Source organism: Ambystoma mexicanum, chromosome 8 (genome assembly GCF_040938575.1).
Source record: "Ambystoma mexicanum isolate Mex_15411 chromosome 8, UKY_AmexF1_1, whole genome shotgun sequence".
NCBI classification, from domain to species: domain Eukaryota; kingdom Metazoa; phylum Chordata; class Amphibia; order Caudata; family Ambystomatidae; genus Ambystoma; species Ambystoma mexicanum.
Genome location: NC_090929.1, coordinates 305,626,601 through 305,650,548, shown reverse-complemented (window position 1 = coordinate 305,650,548; position 23,948 = coordinate 305,626,601). Strand labels below are relative to the sequence as shown.

Genomic DNA, 23,948 nt, shown 5'->3' with positions numbered 1-23,948 from the left:
ACCCCTGGGCATGCCCCACAGGCAGCCCATCACCCCAGACCATGCCCCGAAGGCAGGCTAAAGGGCACCATGCACTTGGGAGCCCTGACTCATGTCCCCCACCCCACCCCCCATTGACGTGCACCTGCCAGCAGGCCCCGACTCATGTCCCCCACCCCACCCCCAGTGATGGGCACCTGCCAGCAGGCCCTGACTCATGTCCCTCACCCCACCCCCTGTGACGGGCACCTGCCAGCAGGCCCGACTCATGTCCCCCACCCAACACATCATCACAATCCAGACCCATGGCCCTTACGGCCACCCAAATCTCACCCCACACCCTCACAGTCCAAACACCCAACCAAGCATTCCATCCACTCCACATTGAAATCCCCATGTCATGACAGATCCTAAACAACCAGTATGGCCATGAATACATGTCCGTCAGACCGACACAATGGCGACACATGACTGAGAAAACCCACATTGTGACATGCACGAAACGAATGAGAGAAGACCACACAAATGAATTAAAAAATAAAAATGTATTCTATACAAAACGGAATAATGAAATGAAATCACACAAGAAAACAACAACAAAAAAGTCTGGATGTCCAAAATAAAGGCAAAAAAATAAATGCTGAAATCAATGAAATCCAAAGTAAAATGGCTGCAAAGCGTTCGTCCATGAACCAATATCCAAAGTAAAAAAAAAAGCAAACAATTCCTCCATGGTAAAAATAATACAGTAAAATCTGGTCCATAACTATGTGCAAATATAAAATCAAGGGTCCATGAGCCCGACAATCCAAAGGCAACCTAACAAAAAACCTACCTAATAAACAACTATTTACAAAAAGGCGGGGCATAGTCCATGCGCCCACTAGAAAAATAAGAAAGAAATGAAACCTACACCTACAAAACTATTTACAAATGTGGTGGTCCAGTCCCACGGCTCATTTAGTGATGTTCTGGGCCAGGGCATCATCGAACTCCACGTCGATGTTCCGGAGGCAGGCCTGTTCCCTGGGCTCGAGGTCTCGTAGGGATGCAGCAATGTAATCCCTCAAGTCCCTGAGAGTTTCCTCGAGGCCCTCCGCCCGCCTCAAAGCCTGGTGCATGACCATCCTGAGCCGTCTGTTACGCTCACCTGGTTCCCACAGGGGCGTCGATCGGACCCGGACAGCTGCGGACTCCACCAACGTGATGCGTAGTGAAGAGATGACAGTCTGGACTGGCCCGCCTAATCTTTTCTGCTGGACTCGTAGAAGTATTCTCCTGCAAGTGGAGAAAGGGATTTAGCCACCCGTGGACTTTAGTGATGGCCCCCGAACAGTTCTCGTTCTCCCCACTAATCACCTCCGATATTCCCTTTTGCTAACCTCAACTTATGTTTTTAAATGATGAGCTCTCCATCCTGCATGGCATGCAGGGGCGCGTAGATACCAGTTACTTCACTGGGTTGAAGGTACTGGAGGAGTTCCGGAAGAATATTGACTCCAGTGTCTATAAAGTTCAAAGAGTTCAATATGTCCGATGTTCACTCTTGTGCCATTCCCTCGTTAGGTTGCAGCTGGGTCCAAAAGAATTTTGCCTGGAGGCAGCTGATGGCTTTCAGGTAAGAGTCTGTATTACCAAACACTGTCCGGTAAAAGTTGCATGAGTTTAACTTGCTGTTTTCTCTCCCTTTATAGGTGCGGCATAGGAAGATGCGGCGCATTAAAGAATAATACCTCCGGTGGTAAAGCAGGTAAGCCTATGGTGGCAAAGAGATTGTCCTTGTTGGTTTTCTCGGATCACCTCGTTATTCTTTTTGTTTTCCCCTCAGGTGCTGGTTTTGACGAAGAAAATGATGGAGGCAGCGCAGAGTCGAAAGATGCGTTGGACTGGTAAGTATAACGCGGCACTGCTGCTGGCGAAGCAACGCGTGCTGAAATGATGTCCTTTCCAGGCTCGGAGATGTGCTTGGTCCGGAATCAGGTAAGGAATCAAATAATGTCTCTGATCTAACCTCTTCTCCTTTCTTTGCCTTTTGTCTAGGAGCTCCGGATTTGAGGCGGGCGTGGCAGAACACTGGATGCTGACTTGCAGACACGGTGAGCATCACACTGCTGGATGCAGAATAACGCAAAGCATGGACTGCTGTTCGGGCGTGGTTTAAATAGCCTGCAAAGTAGTCCTAGGTAAGAAGTTCCCCAGAACCACACCTGAGTGAAAAATAGTCCCTGTAATAAAATAATACCATCCAGGCCTCGCGTTGGCCTGGACTCATTTGCAGCATGGTCTGCATAAGGTAAGTAAAGTCTATGAGCCTGGCGCCTATGGCGCCAGGACTGATTTCTATGATGAGCCTGGCACCTAAGGCGCCAGGACTGAATCCAAACAGCCCCCAGCCGGGGATGTTGGGGTTTTAATGAATATCTGGATGCCTGCTCCCGGGGCTGATGGACTTGATCCAGATGCCCGGGGGTAGGCATCATGACAGCACTCCCCGCCAATGCCCCTCTTAAAGTTGTTCTTCCCCTTGGCCCTGGCTTGTCTGGGAAGTCCCGATGGAATTTTTTCACCAATCGAGGAGCATGAACGTGGTCACTAGGTTCCCATGACCTTTCTTGTGGTCTGTAACGCTTCCAGTCGATTAAATAAAAAAGTCTTAATTTAACCATTTTGGAGTCCAGGATGTCTTTTACCTTGAATTCAGGTTTTTCCATCTATTAGGATGGGGTCAGGTGGTTTGGTTAATCTTGTCCCGGGTTGAACTGGTTTTAGAAGTGAAACATGAAAGACAGGATGAATCCGCATATTAGAGGGTAATTCTAATTTGACGGCCACCGGGTTGATAATGGCCTTAATGGTGTAAGGTCCCAAATATCTAGGATTAAAAGTCCGAGTTACTTTCACAGGAATATGTCATGTAGCCAGCCAAACTTAGTCTCCGATTCGATATGGTGGAGTCTCACTTCTATGTTGATCAGCATTTTTCTTGTATTTCCCTTTTGCTTGTTTCAAATGTTTTGTTGCCTCTTTAAAGGCTTGTGTAATAGTAGAATGCAGATGAGTTACTGCCGGCATTTCTAAATGCTGGGGCGAATCGAGTTCTGAGGTTCGAGGATGATGTCCATATATGATATGAAAGGGGCTTTGTCCGGTTCCTGAATGTACAGAGTTATTGTATGCGTATTCAGAAATCCATAAAATGTCCTTCCAATTACCTTCGGTTTGGTGGAGCATACAACGTAGGTATTGTTCAAGAGTCTGGTTGGTCCTCTCCATCTGACCATCGGTTTGGGGATGGTGACTGGTTGATAACCTTACGTCGATTTGTGCCAATTGACAACACTTCTGCCCAAATTGTGAAATTAACTGACTACCTCGGTCAGAGATCAATACGGAAGGAAATCCATGTATTCGAACAATATTTTCGAGAAATTCCTTGGCCAAGATTGAAGCAGAGGCAATCCTTTTAAAGTAATAAAGTGGGCCATCTTGGAAAAAAGATCCACAATAACTAGAATGGTGTTGAATCCATTACATGGCGGTAGATCTGTAATAAAGTCTAAAGACAAAGTGTGCCATGGTGTGGGTGGAATATCTAAAGGTTGTAAAAGACCAGCTGGTTTCTTCTTTTGGCTTTTGTTCTGGGCGCAGATGCCACAAGACAGTACAAATGACTTTACATCTTTTCGCCAGGTGGGCCACCAGAATTGTCTTTTAATTTTAGCTTCAGTTTTTGCAATACCTGGGTGCCCTTCCATCAGAGCTTCATGGTAATTGGAGATGACTTGTTCTTGTAGTTCCTTGTGTGGTAGACATAGACGCCCTTGATAGTAAGGTAGGTCATTGACAACTGAATAATCTTGGCCCTTTTTAACCCAGTCCTGCAGGGCTGCTGAATCGAAAAGTTGTTGGATCTTTAAATGAATATCTTCTACGGTCTGTAGAGTAGTTATCCCAAGAATTCTTTGTTCAGGAATTATAGGCACCGGTTCCCGGTTCGAATATACTTCTCCCATCCCGGTTCGGGATAAAGCGTCTGCCTTACCATTCTTACAACCTGGTCGGTAAGTGATCACGAAATTGAATTCGGCAAGGAATAAGGCCCATCGAAGTTGACGCGATGATTGGGCCTTGGCTGTTTTTAAATACTGCAAGTTCCTGTGATCGGTGATTACAGTAATGGTATGCCTGGCACCGAGAAGATAATGCTGCCAAGCCTTGAAGGCGGATTTGATGGCTAACAACTCTTTATCGGTAACCGCATAGTTTAATTCGGGGGCCGAGAATTGTCTGGACCAAAATGCTTCTGGATGAAGTTGACCGGTTTCTGGATCCTTCTGGGACAGGACAGCCCCCATGGCTAAACTGGATGCATCGGTTTCAACTATGTATGGGAGCTCGGGACGTGAATGCTTTAAGACAGGTGCCGACGTGAATTTCAATTTCAGTTCTTGGAAGGCTTTTTCAGCCTCTTCGGTCCACAAGAAGCGTTTGTTTTTTCGCAAAAGTGCTGTGATGGGGTGTACAACATATGAGAAGTCAGGAATAAATCTGTGGTAGAAATTAGCAAATCCAAGAATGCCTTGCACCCCTTTAACTGAACTGGGTGATGGCCACTTGAGAATTGCGTCCACCTTTTGAGAGTCCATTCAGACTCCTTTTGGAGTCAGGATAAATCCAAGGAATTCAACTTCTGTAGCATGAAAAACACATTTTTCCAATTTTGCATATAACTTGTACTGGCGTAGTTTCTCGAGGACTGCATGAACGTGCTTAACATGGTCTGATTCTGAGGAGGAGTACACTAGAATATCGTCTATGTATACGACAACACAGACGTCAATGAGTTTATGAAGGACATTGTTCATAAAATACTGGAAGGCTGCTGGTGCATTGCACAACCCGAAGGGCATCACCTGATATTCGAATAATCCGTACTTGATGCGAAAAGCGGTCTATCATTTGTCGCCCTTCTTTACACGTACCAGATGATATGCCCCTCGGAGATCTAATTTAGTGTAGATGCAAGCATCCTTTACTTGGTCTAGTAGTTCGGGGATCAGAGGCAATGGATATCGGTTCTTCACCGTGATCTGGTTTAATGTGCGGTAGTCTATGCACGTTCTGAGGTCACCTTCCTTTTTGGGCACGAAGAATAAAGCTGAAGATGCAGGGGACTTAGATGGACGAATGAAGCCATTAGCAAGGTATTGGTCCAAGTATTGTCGTAGGTGACGGTTTTCGGGTTCCGTAAGGGCGTAGATTCTACTGTATGGAGGTTGTGCACCGGGTATGAGGTTGATTTGGCAATTGTATGATCTATGAGGTGATAAGGTGTTTGCCTGTTCTTTTTGGAAAACATCCTGGAATTCTTGATATTCCTGAGGTAACTGCATAACTGGATTAGCGACTGTGGCCAGGCTTTTGTTCAAGGTTTTTTCAGGGTAACAGGTGTGTGCACACTCCGGGAAGGTTACTCTCTTCTCTCGCCAATCAATACAAGGATTATGTGTTTCCAACCAAGGTATCCCCAGTATTATTTGGAACTGCGGGGCTTTGATTAAGTCAAACACAATAGTCTCTCGATGCCCATCTTGACCCAACAGTCTCATCTCTGTGGTGGAATGAGTTACAGGCCCAGAGGCAATTTCAGTTCCATCGACTGTGGTGATAACATCCGAAGTAGTCTTTTTGCAGAGAGGTAGATTCATCCTAGAAGCCAATTTGTGGTCCACATAGTTTCCTACGGCCCCGCTATCAATGTATGCCCTAACTGCGTGCATACGTGATGGCTGCCTTGGATCAAAAAGGACCATTGGTATGATTAGGTGCGAGGTCTGAGTGTCCTTCTTTAAGCTCGGCAAGCGGACCTCTACGCTTGTTGGGCGTGGTCGTTTCCCGAATCAGGCTCTGTTTGATTTCTATCAGCAACTCCGACTACTTTCTTGGATGGTTTTATAGGGCAATCCCGTAGAAAATGTCCTGAGGCCCCACAGTACAGACACAACTGCATCTGTCGTCTCCTTTCTCTTTCTTTTTGAGTTAAGGGTCCCTTAACGTCCACGATCTGCATTAGTTCTGATGCATCTGTTCCTTTGGGAGTAACATTGGGTTTAACCAATACCCGATTCTCGAACTTAGCTCGATCAGCTTTTCTATTCTGAAGTCTGTGGTCTAGCTGGACCACTAAGTCTATATATTCTGCGCAATCCTGAGGTGGGTTCACAACTTGGGGCAAAACATCTTTGAGTTCACCCCGAAGTCCACGATGAAATAATGCAATTCGCTTTACCTCTGGCCATCCGGTTTCCACCACCAACCTATTGAAGGTTGCGATATAAGTAAGCAGGTCCTGGTTTCCTTGTCGTAGGGATAGAAGTTCGTTATCCAGGGCCTGTCCCTGTGAATGTCTGGCAAATATTCTTTCCATGCTCAATTGAAAACCCTGAAAATCCCGCAGAAGAGGGTCATCCTGGTTGACTAATGGAATTGACCAATCCGCTGCGCTGCCACTAAGGTATGACAGTACAAAAGCTACTTTGGCTTGGTCATTTGGAAAAGCTCCTGGTCTGCATAAAAAGTGCAAGCGGCATTGGTTCATGAACACGGCGAACCTTTTCGGGTCCCCAGCAAAGCGTTCGGGTGGAGCTAAAGGAATGCTCCCTGGTAGAACCACTTGCACAGGGCTGCTCGATGAAACGGGGGTTGAATCCCCCCCCCAAGTCCAGGTAGTGGTGTTTGCCCGGCTTGGTTTTGCAGTAGTTGTCTGGCAAGATCATCAGTGCGCTCCTGGAAACATCTTTAAAGAGATCAATAGGATTATGCAGAACTTTATTTGGAATGGGAAACCTCCGAGGCTCGCAATTTGGAAGCTTCAACTCCCATTGAAATTGGGTGGAATGAACTTGCCTAATTTCTCAGACTACCATTTGTCGTTTTCTACTCGTCATTTGTGCAGAGTTATTGACTCTGGAGATGTACAGTCTGAACATTCTGACCTCTTATCCTGGGAATGCAGTGCTGTTTCCCAATTGGACCCGAAAGCGTTGCTGACTACTCAGAAGAACAAATCAAAAAAAGTCAGCTCTCTTACTTCATTCTTGCGAGACTGCTGGTGTGAGCTCTCGAATCGTGTGAGTGCTGACCCATATTTACACCCAGATGCCTCCATATGGAATAATCCAGCCTTGAAATATCAGGGTAAACCTCTGTTTTGGGTGGAATGGTTTGTGGCTGGCATCAAATATATTGGAGATTTGTTTGAGGGGGACAACTGGTTGACGTACGCTCAGCTTGGCCAGATGTATGACATGTCAGAATGCTCGTTTGCTGAATATAGGAAACTGAAGATTACTATTTCAGCTTGTGTTGAGATGCCACAATTGACTGGTCAGAGTCCTGCTTGGACAGCTCTATCTGTATGCTTGAGTGCCTCACACCCTGCTTCTACCATGTATGGAATTATAAAAGCTACTCAGAAGGGTGATCCGAGATTGCCTGCAATTTGGGCGGAGGAATTGGGGGAAGATGTTAACTTCAGATGTTGGCGGAGGTGCTGTGAAAACACTCGTTTGGTAAGTTTGGATTGGTCCCTCACAGCTTCTCAAACTAAGTTGTTGTTCAGGGCCTATTGGACGCCGGAGAAACTATTCAGGAGACGACTTTTAGACAACAATCTTTGCTGGAAGTGTAAATGTTCGAGAGGATCTCTGAGTCATTTGATTTGGTCCTGTCCCAAGACGATGCAATTCTGGGATAAGGTTCGGGAGAGGTTGAGTATGATCTTAGATGTCACAATCCCCATGAATGCTTCATTACTGATTTTGGGTGATGACTCTTCTCTGGAGGAAATTGACTTTGGTAAGAGAGTTTGGTTGCTTCGTGCATGCATGGTTGCTAAAAAATTCATATTGAGGTCATGGAAATCAAGTACTTCATTTAACATTGATGACTGGGTGGAGGAGCTACTTATTGTTTCAACATATGAAAAAGCCATTTACAAACTCACTGGTGACATTGAAAAATTTTGGGACATTTGGAGCTGCTTTCTTGATACATATGGATAAACCTGATCTTTGATCTGGGGTATTATGTACTTACCCTTGAACACTCATAATCTGTATAATACCTATAGTTTGTGTGATGGTTTTTGTAATGCCCTTTTGTCTGAGGTATAGTATTTTGCATTGAAATTTTTGGTTTATGTCTTCTACTCCTACGCTCTTATTCTCTTTCTTCCTTTTCTTTTTCTTTTTCTTCTTTTCCTTTCTTCCTTCTTGTTCTATTTTTGATGTTTATATGTTAGGATTGTTTATGGCGAATTGATTACTTTCCTTTCACTTGGTTGATATGTGTGAATTTCATGGACTGCTGTTCATTTATTTATGCTTGCTTACTGTGAAAATAAAATTTTTTAATTTAGACTGCTGCAATAGCCTTTTCCTGAATCTACCCTCTTCCTCTTCTACGACCCCTCCAGCTAATACAGAATAGGGCAGCAAGACGTGTTCTTTGCCTCAAGCAAAGGGACTGCATCTCTCCCGCCCTAAAAACTCTCCACTGGCTCCCGGTTGCTGCAAGGATACATTTCAGATCTCTCTGAATCATCAATAAGGCTGCCTAGGGCTGGGGAGCACGCTATCTACAACTTGCTCTTGATAAATACCGTCCTTCTAGATCTTTACATTCCGCTGGTATGTACTCTCCGTGTGTCGACCGCTTCTCTAAATGGAGGGCTAGGGGCTGATCTCTTTCCTTAGCTGGCTCCCTCTTATGGAACAGCATCCCCTTTCCTCTTCATCTTGAGCCGGATCGCCTCAAATTCTGGAAGCTCCTCAAGACTTTCATCTTTACCTCCTCCTTCCCTTCCTCCCACCTCTGCTAATCCCACAGTTGCTGAGATTGGTGACCAGGGCCCTTATGTATCCTTCTGGGCACTGGCCACCAGCACCCAATCACCTTCAGCCTCCACCCGCTCCCAGCACTTGCCCTGGCTCCCAATGGCCTATGCCACTGTAGGCCTGTACTTACCTATTTATTGGCAGCTGACCTCTCCCTAGCGCTTCCTCCACTGGGCACTTACATCTGCTGCTCACTCACAAGCACGGGCAGTAGGTCCGTCTTTATCGTTCAGTGTTTTAATTGTTTTTCAATCCCATGTTCCCTTAATGTTGCCCTGTGGGCGCTTTGAAACACAATTTACTTGCTGTATAAGCGCCTTACAGATACACAATAAAATAAAAACAAATAAAAATTGAGTGTGTCTTTGGGTACTCACTACCCAAGAATCTGGATATACTCTCACTACCTGATGTTCTCACATTTCAGGTGCATTCAATGTTTACTGTGAGCTCATCTGCATGGCCGGATTGAAGGGCGGCAACCACCAGAATAGGGGACATTTGGTTCCTCCATCTAACGGGTTAACTGTACCAGTTAGCTTGCAGTGATGGAGCTGATTGTGTACCCGACCACATTGGCTCTCGAAGGTTCTCGTTCGTTCATTTTAGACGTTAATTTGTTCCTTTATTACTTATTTTTTGTACATTTTGATTACCAGATGCATTCATGCTAATCAAGGTAGTTAAAAGCAGGCCTACTTAGGAGGTGATGATTCAGCTCCCTTTTCAATCAAGCATCCATGATGGTGTCTAGCAAATTATACAAATATGGAGTACCCAAGCTTGGACTGGAGGCAACAAACAAAGACAGTGGAAAGGTGTATGCAACCTATACCCGTCAGAAAGGCATGTTCATGGAGGAAGTTGGACTAGGGTTACTGTTACTGTCAAGTGTGATTGGTTCATTATCAGTAACAGACAGTACATTCCATTTTGGGTATATTATGATTTATAGTGGGCAGGGGAGGGGAGCAGGGATATGGTTGAAAACCTAAAGGTTGCTGGAGAGAGTTGGGTTGGTTCTGTTATTGGAATTTTGCATGTGCGAAGAGGAGGCTTTATCTTATATGCAAAATATGTCTATGCAAGATGAATGTATTATTTTGTGAAAGTTTCAATAAAAATTATGATTGCAAATAATACAAAAATACAAATCTTTGGAGTTCTTTGACGTTTTTGGGTGTAGGCCACTCCTGAATTTCTTGTATTTTCTTGGGATCCGTACTGACCCCATCTGGAGACAGAATATAGCCCAAAAAGGCAATCTTTGTCTGATGGAATGAATATTTGGATAGTTTGCCATAGAGGTTATGTTTCCTTAGTAGTTTCAATATTTCTTCGACATGCATCACATGGAGAGCCAAGGAATCAAAGTATATCAGAATATCGTCTAAGTAGATGACTACATATTGATCAAGGTAAGGATGGAACATCTCATTGACGAAATTTTGAAAAACAGCTGGTGCGTTGCATAACCCAAAGGGCATAATGAGGGATTCGTAATGCCACTCTCTTGCCGGAATGCGGTTTTCCACTCATCTCCAGGATGGACTCGGATCAAGTTATATTCACCCCTAAGGTCATACTTGGTGCATATCTTGGCCCCTTGTACTTGATCTATCAGGGATTGACTTAGTGGAAGAGGGTAACTTTTGTTACTGTGATGCCATTCATCTGTCTGTCATACAACCAAAAGAGACTATGGGCCTCATTACACGGACGGCGGTAAGGGTTAATGGTCACCGTTAATGGCAACGGTGACCGTTAACCCTTACCGCCGTACTACGAGGTCCCTTTGCGGGTTGGAGGAATTAACGCCTGCTTCTTGCAGGCATTAAAATCCAACCCGCTAAGGGACCTCGGAGCTAATTACGGCACCGCAAAATTGCGGTGCCGTAATTAGCGCCTTCCCCATTTCCATAGAGCCCTATGGGGCAGAAATGGGAATGGGGAAGGGCAATGGCGGAAAGGGGATTTACCGCCCCTCCAACCTTGGAATGGGGCGGTAAATCCCCTTTCCGCCAAGGCGGTGCCGGTATTTTACCGGCATGAGCCATGGCGCTAATAGCGCCATGGCTCACCGCCTACCGTGTAATGAGGCCCTATGTCTGAATAATCCTTGTTCGGGATAAAAAAGACATGTGCCCCAGCAGTGGATGAAGAGTGTTGGATAAATCCCTTAACAACGTTATATTTGATGTACTCCTTAAGTAGAATGGTCTCTTTGGCTGTTAACGCATGCAGCGCTGTAATCTACAAACGCTGCATAGACGGGTCTCTTACGGATCTGCCAGGCTTGCTGAATAATAGCAGTAAGGGCAAAAGTATTAACGGCAGTGGAACAGCCCTTCCTGAAGCGAGTTTGGTTCCAGGGAATGATGAGGTTTTCAGCCTCTGCTCAGCTATTTAGTTCCTCAAGGGAGACCCTCGCAAATACCTTAGATGGAACATTGCCAAAAGGTGGTAATTGCTAGGGTCAGCATGATAACCTTTTTTTTTTAAAATCGGGTCCAAGCTACTATCATGTCAGGAATGGGAGACAGCTTGAGTGGCAGCAATACAGCAGAAAAGGAGTTAGAGGATGTCCTCCCATAGCGCAACTTCAGTTTCGATCAGTAAGTTGCGAAGGAAATTTGGCCCCAGGGCCCAAGAGGACTTGTTGATGTTGATCAACCTGGCAACTTCTTCCTTGGTTTTCCCAAACCTCCAAACTCCAGGTAGCTTGGAAATGTGGGACTGTCTGGGATTGAGGCCACCCAAAGTATTGGGGATATAGGCAATCCACTCAAGGTCAGAGACTCCATTGATGTCTGATTGAGTCAAATTTAGGCCATTAGCAATCTGCCAACATTTCCTGGTGCCATTGGTTATGGTTGTCATCACCAGGTCTCACCCTTTTTGGCATTCTCTAGACAAACAATGAGGTCTGGGCCACTTAGAATATGTCATTTGCCTTGCTTTGTTCATCTTACCTGAAGGTGCCATGTGTTGGCGAAATCCATTGCCTCAGATTCTAACATAGATGTTGGCAGTCTGCTCCATTCAACAAAAACAGTTCATTCTCATCAGTTGAGACAAACGCCTTCCCATAACCTGTAAGTGTATTCCCATACTCCCCTCTGCTGTCAAGGCTCCGGGCTAATGCACAGATCACAAAATGCTATTCAAGGAGCATGTGCAAAAGTAAGCTCAGATGCCTTGCTATCAACTGAGCCTCCTCTGGAAGATCAACATCTCCTCCTTGCCAGACATTTCTGATCCATGGCGTAAATAAATACCAGTCCTCGCCCCAAACATGGGCACTGCCTTCTTCACTGGACAGCAAGACCCTCTTCCCCCTCAAAGCTCTTTCATGCAGCAGCACATTTACTACTGAAGATCTAAGAGACCAACAAGGATAACACACAGCCTTCTTATTCTTCTGGCCCAACCTCTGGAATCTCTAACCATACACCTAAGACACTCCCTCTTTCTATAGTCCTTCCTAGAAAGGCCTAATTCCTTCCTCTTATCCCCCCACGTCTATTCTCAATCTAACCCCAATACATGTTGTCCAATAAATACCCCCTTTGAACTATGCAAACAGCCCAGTATGCATATGTAACCCATCATATTGCTGGTCGTAAATCAAGCTCGGCACTTGTAAAGCAATGATCTAACCTTCATCCAGAGGTTGACTGAACTATCTGTTCTTTTGTTCTTTGCTAATATAGTACTTTTGCCATAGTGCATTGTCTTACCTCAATTTTTCTATATGTGCAGGGAGTAATGGATCTCTGGGGCGTGCTGGAAAGAGGGGCCAAAAAGGAGATGAAGGTGTGTCTGGTAAGTATGAATACATTGTAAATGGATAATTTTAATGGGCCACAGAAAGGATATTATTATGCAAAATGCCTCTTCATGATTATATATGTATCTCCCTGATTTGTCACATTGTTCTCCCACATCTCCTTCTTGTACTTCAATGTCATGCTTGAACTTGGAAAAAGTAGTTTTGATCAAGTAGAACAAGGATCACTTTCTACGTTGGTCTGCTTAAAGAGAGCTCAAGCTCTCTGCATGCTGCTACTTTGGAAAACAGGAGGGATAATGTTTCTTGATGCTTTGCCTGATAGGAAATGCTATCATTAAGTACAGCACCTGGAACAACAGTGTCACCAGAGCATGCTTCATTTTCTGGAGAATGTGGCCACATGCCCAGGAAATCACCATATGAATGACATGAAATAGTGCATTGTTTATACTGTATGTTGATCTATTTTCGTGGATTTTCTAGATAACTGGCTCTTTTCTGGCATCTATGCTCACTGGGCCCGTGTCGTATGGTTTTGTAACTGACCCTGTTGAATGGCAGCAAAGAGTTATGAGTTCAAATTACAAACCATCAGCTTCAGGAAATGACCAGTTTTGAGTGATCGTCAAATTCATGAAGCCAATCCTGGCAACATTTTTGCTGGTCTGTATAGGTCACACTGCTGTCACGCTCATCCTACAAAGTTGCAAGTGATATATGAAGCTCTAGTTCATATAAAAATGTATTGGAAACTTTAGTAAAACAGGAGTCAATAGACAATGATAAAAGACATTTACAATTATAAAAACCTGTGGAGCTACCAGAAACTGTCAGGTATTATTGCAAATGATAGCTCACAAAAAGTGTGTTCACATCAGGAATGAGTTTTATTCCTAAACTTCTTACTTACTAAACCAGGCCAAAGACTCATCAGACAAACTATGCAACCCTGCTAATGGGTACTAACAAATAACTCCTCATACTCACATGGAATGAGCAACTTCATTTAATACTTCAATCATCAATTATGAATCAATTATAAAAATATATTTATATCATGCAAAAGTGTTGCCACTAGACACATATCAAACAACACATACCAATAAAGTTAAAAAGATAAACACAAGAATTCATAAGCATGACAAATACCCCATATTTCAACAGAAAAACACAGACCGAGGTGGTAAACCCAGAATATCCAAAACCGCAAAAAAAATAATCAAGACGCTCGTCTTCTCGTTCCCCATGCATCCCTCAGAAAACACCAAGGGACAAGGACAACATATTCTCGACCTAATCTAGAGGGGTGGAAAACATCAATGGTCGACATAGAGAAATGTTCTCAAACATCCCAGCATACAGAGCTAATTACATTTCAATGTTTATGCGCATGCAAAATTCTGTATGTTTCTGCGGTTTTCAATTGCATCCACCTTCATCAGGACCGAATAATACACAACCCTGTAAATGATCAAAATAAAGCAAAAAATCACAAATCAAATGGTCATTAGCAAAGGTTTGCATAAACCACTAGCAGTCCCCATCATCAAACACCTGTGACTCTACAACTGATCCCCAAATTGACAGGGTGCTCTTTCCACCTCACCCTAAACACTTATCATGTCTACCATCAGCAGGTCACTACAGCCAAGGCAGGAAGTAGCAAATCTGTTACTAAAGGCAAACCTGAAAGGTAGGGACTACAAACAAAACTGTGACTTTGCAGAAAAATAAAGCTCACCAAGGCTTAAAGAATTTGCCTCGGGACATAGAGAGGCCTTCATTCACTTGCCAAATTTCTGAACGTGTACACAAGAGTGCAGTATGCATCGATGAGGGCCCATTGCATGGCCATCTAAATATGAATAAGTAATACAAAGAATTTCTAATTGATAGAGGGGCGCACAACTGACTGTAAAAAAAGAACAGCTCAAGGGGTCAGACCAATTATATTGAACCCCTCAGAAAACCATAGCGAACAAGGAGCAAGAGGTTCAATACTTTGCACAAACCAGGCACTGGCTGGCTGGCCAGACAAAAGCAAAAAATGATAAAACCGGTTGTGTTGAATGTGTGCAAGCACTTATGGTAAAGGGCCAGAGCGCACCTCAAGATTCAATGTACCAAAACTACTTCAGCACAGCAGTAAAACCACACCAGATGGCAAAAAGGCACAACTTGAGCACACGGATCACTAGAAGGTACACCAAAAGGCACAAGTGACAAATGGCATGGACGATGGCAAGGATAGCACACTTGGAGACTATTCCAAAAGATAACACAGACGAAGGGCGGTGTGGTAAAAGAACGGAATTACCATAATTGTTACTGTACCAAAGAATTTCAAGTTTAGCAGGACAGTGGAGGATTCCCAACCATCAAAATAGGAGGTGAATCTTCCACTTTGAAAATAGAAATCGGCAGAATTACCACAGCATAGATAGAGAATTACAAGTGCTGAGAGGGTAATTATGCCAAAATCTCCATGGAGTCTTATGGATTCCAAAAATGGTAATGCCACCTCCGAGGGGCTTATTGCTATTAGTTCCCTGGCCCGTAAGACCGGGGTACTAAAAGCATTTTTTTCTGTTGTGAAAAAATTAATTTAAAAAATGCCCGCAAGGAAGGGCAAACGTAGTCCTTTTTCCCTTTCTTTGGCACCATTAAAAAAGTAAACAAAGAAAATGGCCGCCATTGAAACGGGAGCAGGGACTGCACGTAGTCCCTTCTTCCTTTCCATGGCGGCATGTCGCAGATCAGGAGCAGATGCGCTGGTGACATAAGGGTTTCCAGCACATCTGCTCCCAAAGGGGTGCAAAAAAGCAGGTAAGTGGAGGTAAGGGGGGAATCAGTGGAGTGGGACGGTGGGCCAGGAGGGGAGGGAAGGTGAATTGAAGCACCTACCTGATTTCCCGGCGCAGAAAGATGACAGCCTCCAGCCGTGAGCAAGCTTGGAGCGGGGTATTACCATGTGGTAATTCCTCCGTTCCGAACCTGCTCATTGGCTGGGAGGCTGCCATTCCCCACCCGGGTACTGATATAAATTAACAGGTAATCGTTTGAGATAGTCACGAATTCACAGGTAAGACTGTGGGAAGCCGCAGCATCATATCTCCACATGTGATAGAGTGGACAAGAGCCTCCCTCATGCATAGGTAGCTGGGAGGAGAAAATCATCACCTGTTTGTAGATAGCTGCAGTAAAGCTGTGGGAGGCAGCATCGCAAATTTACGTGGGTTACTGTGGGACAGCACCACATAATTGTGCGACGCAATGTTATACATGTTATGTTAATATGGTTTGTACTCTGCCGAGTCACTGCCAAAGTAGTTTCAAAGCATCAAATCATGTTCATAAATAACTCGAGAGAAAATATGTTTTTGAAAATCTTTCAGATATGTCAGACCTATTTTAGTATTAGTGCTCTTCATTGCTGTTGACTTTCAACTATCCCGCAGAGAGAGTTACGCTCTCTCTGCACTTCTGGAGTAAGAATGTAGCAATAGGGAACAGCTCATCCCTGGAACTACAGGGATGATGTAAAAGAGACAGTGAAGAAGAAAGAGCAGCAGTGTTTGTGGCCCTGCTTGTAAACACCAGTGTTATTATACTCTGCACAAAGAGATGAAGCACAGCAGACCATACACCATTGTGCATATTAACAATCTAGCCGAGCTAACCCTCAATTCACACAGGGAGTCAATTTAGCAATCTCACATCTTAGGGTGATGTACACAGCCGGTGAGTCTAGGTTGGCCTGTAAGTAGTGAGGGCCACAGCAAGGGCTCTGGCCGTTACCCCCCAAGCATGGGTGATTGCTATTCACACCCAAGGGTTCATCTGGGGTACAAATAGTTGTGTTTTTTATTGTTGCAGGAGTTGGGTTTCCGTGCACTGCGTGAGACCAATCTAAAAAAAAAAAACAATATGGCCGCCACCATAGTAAATATACAAGGGACTGGGCTAGTCCTTTTTCTATTTCTATTATGACTGTCGAAGGCGGGAAGGAGCACCAGATGGGAGCACAAAGTTCCGATACAGCAGGTAAGTGTGGAGGTAGGGGTGGGGGGCATAGGTGTGGGATGTCAATGGTGTGGGATGTCAATGGTGGTCGTGGGGAGCAGGGCATGGGGAGGCAACATGGAGAGGTTCCATGTTGCTGCCCCACAATCAAGATGGAGGCACATGGGGAAGGGACACAGTTGGCTGGAAAACATGGGCAGTACACTGTGTGTTCCCGCCTGTGTTTTCAGCCGCCTTCCCCGGGTGTTAATAAAGCAATAACCTTTAATTAATGAAAAGCTAACTTTAAGACATTTATAAATACTGTGCTCTGTGCCACTCAATTGGTTCACAGTAGCCTGTTACAGATATAAATAACACCCAAATATACCAAGTGATGCTAACACAGATACAGAGAAGAAAATAAATATTTTATTATGGGGTGTTCACTTCCCTCTTTCTGGGGTCTGAGCGAGGTTGTGAAGAAGTGCGATACAAGGAGTCCATAAAGAGTGATGCAATGCCTGGCCAGGTGCACCTTGGAACAATCCTGCAGGGGACATCATTGCCAATTTAAAACTGCATTTTGGTTGCTAGTGGCAGAGTGATGCCTATTTAAATTGTGTTTTGGACGCCAGTGGCCCAGTATTGCCTATTTGAAATAGTGTTTTTGCCCCCTTTGGCCCAATATTCCTTATACACGTGGCTTGTATTACATCATTTATAGCACTTGGATCATTTGGGGACTGGTATTGGATATATATAACTGCATTTTGGTCACTAGTGGTCCAGTATTGTCTCTCACATAAATGTCTCTTTGGTCACTGACAACCACATAAGCCAGCCACTAGCAGCATTCTGGCACCCACTCACTTCATACTCCTCGTCCAAACCATTACAACATAATGCATCCCTAGCCCCTTAATGTTCATGTTCACTCTCTCCCTACTCTTCCCTTATTCTATATGTGTCCTTTCCCCCTTCGCTGTCCCACTATTTTCTTTCACCCCATCTCTGCCTCTTATTGCATCCATTCTTTTTGCACCACCCAGAAAAGGCCTCCAGACCAACACACAAACTCCAAAATAATGTATCCCCGTAGCTCCCCTTATTAGTCCCTCCTTCCTCTCTCTCACACACACACTACCCTCACATTTGGGCTCTGGAATGCCAAATCCGTCTGTGAAAAACCTCTTTCCTCGCTAATCTATTCAACATTCTCAACCCTCCACTCGTGGTCATGGATGTAATAAGAAGCTGGATCACTCTGCATGACATCACTCCCCCTGCTGCCCTGCAGACAAACTCACATTCTAAGAGGTGGTGAGGATTGTCTAGTGATCAGCAAGGTAAACTGCAATGACCCCTTTCAATATACAACTTTCTACCTACCTACTTTGAATTCACTGTCACGAAATTCCTTCCACCCAGCCGTCCTTCTATTCTCTTGAATTGACGCCCCCATGCCCTATCAACTTTTTCTTCTGTGATCTTGTACTTCTCCTTGACTCCATTCTCTAAAAAGACCCAATGGGGTTCAGGGGTGACTTTAACATTCCTATAATATCTTCCAACCACCAACCTAAGCTCAACTCTCTCCGCCATGACCACCCTAATCTCCCAAAGATCAAAACAAAAACGTCCAAATGATGACATCTTATTTAGAACCACCCAATTAATCGATCTATTCAAAGTATTAATAGTATTGACTGCGAATACATTATTTCTCATCCCCTATTGCATGAATTTATAACTTTCTTTTCAAGAATACAACATTATATAATATAGATCAACATAATGCATCCATTTATAACAAAGGCAACTTGAAATGTCCCTATAAAAGCCGGGAAATAATTTTCTTATTATAGGCTAGATGTGACATCATAACTGACTGGTTCTAAAAAAATGACATCACAACTGCTCCATAACCATCCCATCACAAAGCCTGCTGCTTGAGCCAGCAAAGGCCAGAATTCCAGCTGTCAATGCAGCAGTTAATAAAAGTCTTTAGAAGCATTTCAAATTCCTTGCTTATTAAATAGTTTTCTATGACACTTTACAGTGATTAATTGCCAAGGAACTGTTTGTGGTAAAATCTTTAATTTGGGCATTGCTGAAGATTAACGTATGTGAGCAAGAAGCTGCATGTTATTACTTATCTTAAAGTACAAAATGAAAACTTTTTTCACAGAATGTTATTAAAATAATTAAACTTTTTTTCTACAAGACAGTAAGAGCTGCATATTAGCTTCCTAAAATCCAAACAGATTCTACATTGCTTATATGGATTAGCAAATAGAAGATCTCTTAGATGAGGTCAGTTATTAAATGGGATGACAGTGTGTGGGCAGGTACTATAAGTAATAATATACCCGCTACTGTATCTAAAAAGGTTATTGCAAGTCACCTTGCAGTTCCATGACTTTTTAAAGGAACTTTGCCTCTGGTATCTTTCGTTTATTTGGTCACAGAACTCCCCAGTGACTTGCAATATCCTTATAACTTTGGCAAACGAGTACTTGATCCCATATATTCCAAAAGCTATATTTTACAGCTAATGTATTCCTGTTTTAACATGCACATATAGACAAAGATAATACAGTAATGTTGCCGTCTGTCATATGCGGATGATATATTGCTTGTAGACAACACACAGATTGGTCTACAAAGGTTACTCATGGTGTTACTTTGACAAATGATCTGACTATTAATGCCAGAAAAACAAAGATTATCCAGCTTTCAGGTGGAGAAAACAGATCAGATATACCTGGCATATTTATAATTACATTTTGGAAACAGTCAAGGAATTGCAATAATTAGGCCCCTGTAACTCTGCAAGAAATAATAAAGATCTGTTACTAACAAACATTAAAACGTAAGGCTGTATCTCTTATGGCGCACATGAAACATAATAATAAATACAGGAGATTTTCTATACTCCTAGTTATTAAATGTAATCGAGAGGACTCTGTCCACGGATTGCGCAGCGACCCGAACAACGCGGACCCCCTCACTTCAACGCTTGGCATTAGCTTCCAAAAGTTGTTCCCCATCTTTTATTGGTCAATACTTTCAAAGTACGCGAAAGTAAAGGAGGTGGAGCCAATTCTCAACTACTCTATAAACTACCTCTACAGTCCTCTACAGTCCGCGGAGCGGACGCGGAGGGGCGGCGAGTGGCAGTCCTGCAGTCATGGCAGGCGAGGCTGCGAGGACTGCCACCTCCCCAACCTCACCATTTACTGACTTGGAAGCAAAACGCTGGATGCGCAGTTCGCGTCCTCCCTCTATTTTAGAAGAACTGACAAACACTAAACAAAATCAAGTCTACTGTTTTTCCACAGCTTGTAGCTCATATGGAAAAACAGAAAAAACAGATAAGCCGGCAACGACACTGCTCAACTATAAACCGCAACGGAGGAAAGCAGCCGTTCTTACGGCCCCCTCGGCTCTCTCGACGGAAGAAAAACAACGAGAAACGATGCCGGAACCAGAGCCAGGAGTTTCTGCAACATCAATCATAGAGGACTTACATCTTGAGGCCCGACTCACCGAGTACCTCGTGGACCCTGCGATCACTGTCCCTCTGGCGCCCTCACCTATTAGTCTCAGAGGAGATATTAGGTCCGTGCCATCCAGGGGAGAGGATCCAGGCCCACGAGGATGTACGTTGCCGTCGTCCAAGGCCTCAGCCTCCGATGCAGCCTCGAGGACCGGCAAAAACCGAAGTCAGCCGCATGAAGAAGGCCCAGTAATTGCCGAGTCCGGAGTGGTCGAACCCTGCAACCGCGTCACAATTGTAGCCGCTGAAAAAGAAGACCCCGCCCCGCGGGGGCGTGACCCACCGTCATCTGCCTCGGCACTGAGGACTCCCCCCAAGTCTCTCCACCAGGATGAGGAACTCGCTTGCAATGACCAGGAAAATCCAGATAAATTGTGCACTACTTCAACGCCGGCCAGGCCAAAACAAAGTAAACGCCCCAGACACTCACCGGCAGCTCATAAAACAACAGAAAAGAAACGCCTTAAAGGCGGTAAAAAAGACAACAAAAAAAGAAGGCTGCTTTTAAATAAGGGCTTAGTCACAAAGATAACTAATAACAACGGCCTAACAGCCTACTCGGAAAGGTCAGGTAAGGCAATGCAAAACACTGCCTCACAAAACCTGCTCACCAGATTTTGCAATCCAAAAACTTCTCAATATTCTCAATACTCTCATCGCACTCTAGAGCTTACGGACACTGACACTTTGGAAGCACTAGAAGAAAACCCTCCACCGTCAAAATACAGGAAGACTGTGCAACTGACTCACCACCCACAAACATTGGCGACTTTAGCTACTGCTATTTTACACCAAAAGGAGAAGCAACTTTCCGACACCTCAGAGGCTACGCCACCACCGTTAAAACAGAAACCTCAGCCCTAGACGAAGAAGGGGAGAGAGCTCCAAACAAACCACCCCGTACAACCAAAAGCACCAACAAAAGCAATGACAAGGAGTACGACGTTGGCCTACCAATCAATACAAATGAACCAGTCAAGAACTGAACACCGGTGACCACAAAAGAGCAAGTTTTAACAATTCCCAGATCGGAAGATCTTCAGCCCGATCCCCAAATCTCTTGGTCAGACTCTGGACCTCCTCCAGACCAGGAAAAGCATGATTCTATTCCGACGGTGGATTTGGCCCAACCTCTAACGCCAAATAGCGCCCTTACAGTGGACAAAGAACATTTTAGAAGCACTGCTCGTGAGACGGAAAGCCCAAAATCAATTTCTGCAGTACCAGCCAGGCCTTCTCACAGAAGACACTCTCTCGACCATCCCTCCACAAGACATTATAATAAATCTTACAAGACGGCCTCTACTGTTTTTTCGCCTCAAAGAGGTCCTAGCAACCAAGCCAAATTGCCTTCAAAAACTCCATCAGCGAAAAAAACAGACATTCTTTCCATCATGTCTGCAATTTCAATATGCCTCACCCCATTCACCAAACTTTATGAATCCTTAAATGAGACTCTCAAAGACCACACTTCAATTCAAGCGATGATGTACACTAAACTCATTTTCCTGGAGGGCTATGTGATGGCCCACGAAGAGCGTCTGAAACAAGCAAAAGATCAAAACCTTTATTTTACTCCATCACAACAGAAAGCGAGAAAGGAAAATCCAACACTTGCCGATTCACTGCATAATAAAACCACGAGAGAGGTGGGAGAACAAACCTCCACGTTCATAGATTTGACAGAGAAAACTACCATCAAAACTGTCAAACCCAAACCGACACAAGCCAAACGAATTCTATAACAAAACCTAGAGGCCAAGATGAGAAAAAGGAAGTTGTGCTGGTAGTAGACGACACCCTCACCCCAGGCACTGGATACCCCTTCCAGAGCCAAAGCACTGAACAAGTCTACAAGATCTTTACCAAAAAGAAAACGGATAAGGACCAAAGCAAAAGGAGCGATGTCCAACCTTCCAACCCCAAGAAACAGCAGGAACCCTCAATTAAACCCAGAACTAAACCGAACAGAGTCGACCCAGAATGTGCTAGAGTGGAGACTATTCCCTCGGCAACCCAGAGCACTCCCACCCCCCAGAACACAGCCACTTATTCTCCCAAAACGACTGAAGACTTCATGATGCAGGAATCGTTGATGAATATTAGCCTGCACTTAGAGGAAGGCTATCCTTCAGACACCATGGAGGAAATAGCTAAATCGCAAGGAAAAACAGAAATCCTAGTGGGCCATCATTCCAGCTTAGATGCCACCTTAGAAGAAGTGCGCCTAAACCAACTTGTACCCTTCCTCACATTAGAAGAACGTCGTAACAAAACAATTCAAAATTTAAAGAAGCTGGAACCGAAAGCAACAGAACTTCAGCCAACAACCCAACAAAAACTAACAACGAGCTCCTACAAGGTTAGGGACACTAGTTCAAGGTTTGACTCACAAAGATATCACGCTCGGAGCCATGAAGCCTCGAAAGAGGTGCAATCACAAGGAAAAAAGTCTAGCGAAGAAAGACCTGAACAAAGTAACCGAAAACAAAAAATCGAGGTTCTGCATTACAGATCCAAAACAGAAAAATACAAAAAGATCTCCAAAGCCCCTCAAGAACGACTGTGGGTCCTCAAACTGGAACAAATTCCAGGAAACCATGACTACGTGATTTTGAATAGAAGCTCAGTACTAATACTATTCAATCATGTGCCCAAGCTGAGGATAATTAATACGAATGACCTAAGGATAGTTGATCCAAGCCACAGGAAAGGTAAAGCGCAAACATATCTGCACATTTCTTCAACAACAATCAAAGACCTGATAAGAAGAGAAGCAAAAAATCTACTAAAGATGGGATACGACCTCACAGAAACAACAAATAGCAGAGACCACTCGCGCACTAAACCCCTCACCCCGAGGGGAAACGGAAAATCCCAAGGCGACTATTCAAAAACTAATTCAATTACCCAAACATGCCAAAGAAATGAAGAACGGTCGACGGCCAGAATAGAGCAGAGTGAGAACAGCGACACTAAAACCCACGCTTTACCCAGTCCAAAGGGGCGAGTCAAATCTATCTCGAAGTACGATGCAACAGGACCAAAAACGAACCTGAATATTTGAATGTCCTCTACAAACACTCCATCTAGAGAAAACTTACGCAAGACCTTCAGCCAACCGGACAACCTTCAACGTTGGACAAAAATGGAACTTTAACCAAGTCTACAGCAACGAGCCTATGGGCTTGGCTTCCAAAAGCAAAAACATCAAAGAAAATTCAATAGCAACTCAAGTACTCGGAAAACAGCCATATAGACCACCAGACAACAGACGTGGGTAGACATGAAATCCGTCTATGTTCTTGGAACTCGAGGGGTTTCTACCATTTGACCAACCCAGGCGAAATCCATCTAGGGGATTATGATATACTATGTCTACAAGAAACGTGGCTAACAAAACTACCGACATTAGATGGCTACGAACTTGTCTTGGCGCCAGCTTTAAAAAGCACAAAAGGCCGGCCATCTTCTGGCCTTTTGACAGCCATCCGCATGGGGCACGGCCTACAACTGGAAAAAGTCTTAAGAGCCAACCAACACCTTCTAGTAGTTCTTCTAAAGTGGTCCCAACAAAGCAATCACGACAAGAAAGACCAAAACACATCTTTAGCTATTTTAAATATATACTGGAATCCAGCAAAAACAGAAGTGACTACTTTCCTTAGAGAAATGGAACTAGAAATAGATGAGATTCTGACAGTCCACCAAGTGA

At 44.2% G+C, this 23,948-nt stretch overlaps 1 protein-coding gene across 1 annotated transcript in view; it reads left to right on the top strand.

Annotated features, from left to right (window-relative positions):
* The window catches only part of LOC138471860 (ficolin-2-like), a 450,860-nt gene that overhangs the window by 69,139 nt on the left and 357,773 nt on the right, over positions 1 to 23,948 (top strand). Inside the window, exon 3 of the mRNA XM_069609719.1 lies at positions 12,639 to 12,701. Within this exon, the coding sequence (XP_069465820.1) occupies positions 12,639 to 12,701 (63 nt within the window). The remainder of the gene's footprint in view (positions 1 to 12,638; positions 12,702 to 23,948) is intronic.